Source organism: Brachycentrus maculatus, unplaced genomic scaffold (genome assembly GCF_059751285.1).
Source record: "Brachycentrus maculatus isolate JH-2025_06_01 unplaced genomic scaffold, ASM5975128v1 h1tg000510l, whole genome shotgun sequence".
Lineage (NCBI taxonomy): Eukaryota > Metazoa > Arthropoda > Insecta > Trichoptera > Brachycentridae > Brachycentrus > Brachycentrus maculatus.
In genome coordinates, this window is record NW_028281256.1 from 165,747 (window position 1) to 171,746 (window position 6,000).

General features: G+C 33.6%; 1 protein-coding gene across 1 annotated transcript in view; it reads left to right on the forward strand.

Annotated features, from left to right (window-relative positions):
• LOC148301869 (netrin receptor UNC5B-like) overlaps positions 1-5,759 on the forward strand; it is a 71,879-nt gene extending 66,120 nt beyond the window's left edge. Inside the window, exons 10-13 of the mRNA XM_088272574.1 lie at positions 967-1,147; positions 2,644-2,747; positions 3,319-3,585; positions 4,436-5,759. Coding sequence (XP_088128700.1) covers positions 967-1,147; positions 2,644-2,747; positions 3,319-3,585; positions 4,436-5,646 — 1,763 coding nt within the window. The 3' untranslated portion in view covers positions 5,647-5,759. The remainder of the gene's footprint in view (positions 1-966; positions 1,148-2,643; positions 2,748-3,318; positions 3,586-4,435) is intronic.
• Positions 5,760-6,000: the final 241 nt, after the last annotated feature.

A 6,000-nucleotide genomic window follows, 5' to 3' on the forward strand; every position in this document is an offset into this window, starting at 1 on the left:
TAAATACTGGTATTTACCAAGTAAAACATTAATTATACTGTAACTTTAAAGAAATAGTGGTATTTACGAAGTAAAATATTGATTTTACTGTAACTGTAAAGAAATTGTGGTATTTACTAATTAACACATTAATTATACTGTTACTTTAAAAAAATAGTGAAATTTTCTGAGTTAAACATGAATTAAAAATGAATAAATTAAATGCCTACCTTATAAACATGTGTATGTTACTCGAAAAAAAACACAAACAAAAAAAAAAATATATATATATATATATATATATATATATATATATATATATATATATATATATATATATATATATATATATATATATATATATATATATATATATATATATATATATATATATATATATATATATATATATATATATATATATATATATATATATATATATATATATATATATATATATATATATAACAAAAAATGCATTAAAAAAACTAATTTTCAAACTCATAAGCATAAACAGTAAAAAATGAGTGTAAGTCCCTCTCCAAGCACAAGAGCTAAGTCTCTTTATTGGAGAGAACAACGTAACTATAATTTTGAGATTGTTTCTTCTTCTTCTTCATCATCTTGTTGTATGCCTTGTGGCCTGTTTTTTAAGAGGGATTAGCCTCCTGCGATGTCGATTCCCAGCTATCGACCAATCTCGGCTGTCCAAACTCAAAACACAGTAAGTGACATTTTTTGGAGTAGGTTTTTTTTGCTTTTTTGAACTAAGTAGATTCCACGTAGTCCAAAAATAAATGCAAAAAAACGTACTACAAAAAAATGTCCCTTACTGTGTATAAGTTTGGACAGCCGATCTCTTTGGTGGTCTGCCCAGTGCTATTGAGATTGTTAAAAGTAGAAATGTCTAGCGAATGAATTATATGAATTATTTATTCTGGTAACTACATTGAATTAAAAAAAATTAAACATTCACAATTTTTGCAGATGTTCGACCGCAGTTTCTACAAGATTCTGGTAAAAAGACCCACCAGCCAGACTTGATGCTCAATTCTGATGGTCCCCCATGTTACGAATATCCTCCTTTCTTGACACCCAATAAGTCTACAGCTACTATACCAAATAATGTCAATGAACACCACTATGACGTACCACACTTCAATAACTGGTGAGTTCTTTGAAAATCCTATAACACTTCAACCGTTTAAGTACTGAGATTTTTTCTTAAATGTAAGCTATAATTTCTGATAATATTTTTGGATATTTCCAGTTTTCTATACAATATAAGAGTTTATGCTCAATAAAAAGCTTCTTTTCATCTCACCAATAGATGTCTCTAGTGAGGTTCTAGTGATTCAATAACAATGTTTCTGAATTGAATATATATATGGAGAACTTCCATTTGAGTAATGTGGTTGTCAATAATGGGTAGAATTGGCGAATGTTACACTGTGTAAAGTGATCACTTAAACCAGTCTATGACGGTCGACAGCCCCGTAAATGCCCAAACGTCCATATTCTTCTTCATCTTTGATGAGATGTCAAAAAATAATATTTCCATTTTATTACGTGTATACAAAATCAAGAATATTTTTCTCAAATACCGACCGATTTTAGTGTTTCTTTTTGGTTTTAGAGGAAAACATAAGTTTTTTTATAATAAACATACTTATAATATATCGGTCACTCATTTCAACAACATCATATATCAAAAATCGTAAATTTTCAGTTGTGCGTGTTTTCGGAATGCCCAGATAACGTACTTTATCCCAGTAAAAGCGGCATATATTTAACTTAATATTTACCCGCTATAGTTCAAAAAGTGTTATTTTTGCATTTTGAAGGTACTGTTTAATTATTTTTCAAATATACTAAATATTTTTTTCAAATGGAGATAAAACATTCAGGTTTTACCTTAAAAAAATCTGTGACACAGTTAAAAGTTCAATAAGTGGTTTGATATTTATTTTTAACACATTTTATTATATTCTTAAACTTAAAAAACGATCTCTTGAAAAATCAAGTTTTTTGATATAATGACGTTGTTGAAAGGAGTGAGCGATATATGGTATGCTGCTCAACGTACGAGGAGCTGAAGAGGGTTTCGGAAAATAGACTAGAATGGCGAAGGATATGCCAACTGTTGCTGCAGACCAATCCGTAGGATTGAGACCAGAGAGAGATATATATTTAAAAACAAATACAATTTGATAACAATAAAAAAATATAAAATTTTGAATCACAAGGATGTGTCAATTCGTGTGAAATTGGCTCGTCTTAGGAAATTTCATCCTATGCATCTTTCGATTAGTTAATAATCTAATTTCACCGTCATTATCACTTCTTTGCGAAAAACAAACATTTTCGTGCTATTTTCGACAATCGCTTTCGACATCGGTATTGGACGAATCCCACATTCTAAGGGCAAAAATAATAGGTTTTTACTAAAAAATTACACGCATATTTCTATTTTACTTAAAATTTTGCTAAATTTATATTTTTTGAGTATTATTGTTACACTGGGGTAACTGTCGGTATTTCGACGGGTCTAGTTTTTGGCATATCAGTCGATATACTTCGATTCTCAGTACTTAAACGGTCGAAACGATATAAGAAAACATATTTATAAAAGTAACACTTTACTAATTTTTATTTTTCTTTCAGTTACTCATTGCCAATTGATACCCAAAATGTGCAATCCTCCAACGAAAGTGAAAATTATGACAAGAAACCTTATAGCGATTCGGAACAGTCTTCTGCAAGTTGCTGTGAGTAAATTATGTTCATATCAATCATTGCGTTTTTGCGGCTTGCTCAAAGTTAAATTATAAAATTTAATAATAAAAATAATAAAATGCGATCTTTCAGACAAATGTGTGTAGTGTGTGTGTGCAAAACGTTGTATGATAGATGTTCGAATGGTGAAATAAGGAAGAAATGCATGGCTGAGAAAAGCATTATCGATACAATTGTGAAAGGTGTGTTGAGATGGTTTGGACACTGAAACGAATGAGTGAGTTGAAAACGTTAAAAAAATGAGGTGAATGAAATTGAGATTAAGAGCAGAGGAAGACCGAGGAAAACTTGGCATTATGAAATAGATCGAATACTCGAAAGCGGCCAGGTCTAGAAAGATGTATGAGGAAATACATATGGATGTGAAAGAGGAGAGTGTTTTAAAAGACAAATTGGTATGGCGTTCTTTCTCTGCCTACTCCTGTAGAGAAGCAGCATGATTGTTAGTTAATTAGGTAGTTGGATAGTAATTTATATGCAATTCGTTATTTTCTCAATGATCAAAACCAATCAATTACAATAGGTTTTTGTATTGCCTTTTAGCTGATACTACTTATGACGTGGCCAACGAAAAAGTGACTCTGAATACGGTGTCCGGGGGTTCCCCAGCCATACAAGGAATGTTCCGTGATGTGGTGACCACCGCTTGCAGCGTGAGTCGGGTTGTGGGGACTCTGGGTGGGAGGCTGGATCTGGAGGGAGCGGGGGTGGCCATCTCAATACCAGAAGGGGCCATCGTAAGAAATGCAAAAGAAAATATAAATATCACGCTCGTCAAAGATGACAGATATAGGCCGAAACTTTCTGAAGGTAAGCATTAACAGAAAATAATGATAAAAATACATAGTAGTTGATGTTCTGAAACGTACAGCCGCAGAGGAAATATTAATCAAATTACAACTCATGATAGTCAAACAACTACACATACGCTAAAACAATCCTTACAAATACAAGTACATTTAACCCTTACTGGTCCTAATATCGAGTCTCATTCGACATCGATTTTTTGCTCTTAGGTCCCATGTCGGATGATATTCGACATTATTTTCATCATTAGTATTATTCATTTAGATTCCAAGCTAACATTTTTGTCACTCGTATCAATTACAACAGTATGTGGAGCAGAGGACACAGTTTTTTTCCAATTGGAATATAACTGTACCAAGTTTTTTTTTTAATTTTGGGGGACCGGAAAGGGTTAAGAATTGCTCTCACATATCACAAGAAAGCACCTCCCAGCAAAGCACACAAATCACAATAAACACACTTTACGGTAGCGTACATAGAACTACAACACCCTAAATACAGAAACACATCAAACAAAACATAATACATATGGTATCTCTATTGGCCAAAAAAATTTAACAAATTTGTACAACCTGCTTCCATTATTCATTGAGTCATTAAGTAACAAAACTAAGTATCATATAACTATTCATAAATTGATAATAGAGGTGGGTAGATCTGAAATAGATCACATCATAAGGTCATGTCGTATTTGATTGCATGTCTTAAACATTCTTCGTATGGTAAAGTTTTATAAATAAGTATTGTAAAATTAAAAAAAAGTATTGTATAATAATTTGTAATTGTGTGTATGATGAAAGACAGATAATTGGTGATGATAGACGATATTTACTTAAATATTTTTTTTCCTTAGGTACAACGCAAGTAAGTCCAGTCATTCGAGTCGGGCCCTCGTCGGCTCAGCTTGATAAAGCCGTCATCATCCAAATTCCTCACTGTGCTAGTCTCAGGCACGGATTTTGGAATCTGTCTCTCCTCACCCTAGACGCCGAAAACGTTCAGCCGGCATGGAGAAAGGTCGTAAGTCTCGGAGAAGAAACTATAAATACACCAATTTTTACGCAACTTGACTCTGATAACGTGTTCTTAGTGACTGAAGCCCTGTCCACCTTTGTTTTGGTCGGCGAGAGTCTGAACGGAAAATCAGTCAAGAAGTTGAAACTAGCTGTCTTCGGACCCCTCATGAACGCTAGACCAATAAAAGACTTCGCTATTCGCGTGTACGTATTCGAAGACACTCCAGCCGCACTGTTTTACTGCTCAGATCACGAAGCTCGCTTGGGAGGAGTACTTATGGACAAACCTAAAACATTACTCTTCCAAGACGGAGGAACAAATCTTTGTTTGACTTTAGAAGAAGTCGGCTTAGGATGGAAAACCAAATCGTCCTCATACCAAGAAATACCATTTTCGCATATATGGCACACGTCTTCGAATACGTTGCATTGCGGTTTCACCCTAGAACAAACTGACTCTATCAACGTTTTTGAAATAAAAATATCAGCGTACCAAAAACTCAATCCGTCATACAAGCAAACCTTCACAATATCATACTCTGATGACTTATCATCATGTAGTTCACCGATAAGACAGAGTCGAAGAACATATCTCAATAACGATATGAATTTGATCACAACCGAAAATTCTTTAGATAAGAAATCATTGCATGGTAGATCTATAGGAAGTATAGAAGACTATAGTGATCCTTCGGTTAGACAGAAGAGTATGACTGTAAATAATCAAGGGGTTAACACGTGTATAGTTGATACTCCTTTAGTGCAGTTTAGACTACCTAAGAACGTTAAACAACAATTGTGTGGGTGTTTGGATCCTCCAATGTCTCGAGGGAATGACTGGAGAATGCTAGCCCAAAAATTAAACGTGGATAGGTATATCAATTTCTTCGCAACTAAAACTTCTCCGACAGAGGCAATATTGAATTTATGGGAGTGTCGTCATAGAAACACTAGTGCAGTGGCCGATCTGGCCACCATACTTCGATCTATGGGGCGGAACGATGCTGTCAGAGTGATGGAAAATCATTTAGGACCTAGTTGGCTTTAATTTTATAAATATTATATACTTATAAAGGATCTCTTCATCCTGATTTTTGTGTCTGCATTTAAATCAACTAACTGTATGTTGAACTAAAATTTAGTCTCAATTCTTGAATTAAAACCCCATTTTTACTTTTATTTTCTCGTTCTGTTTTGAACAAGACAAATTTATCGACGACATGATTTTGTATTGAAATCTCAAACGCGGATCTAGAAGAATTTCAAAGTCTGGGAATTTACTGGGCTTACGACCTCTCACTGGCTGGTTTCATATATTAACATTCTCCATTCTACGCGTAATTCACAACTACACCGCTCAGGTTTCGAAAATTATTTCTACTGAAAAGATTTTTCGTATGAT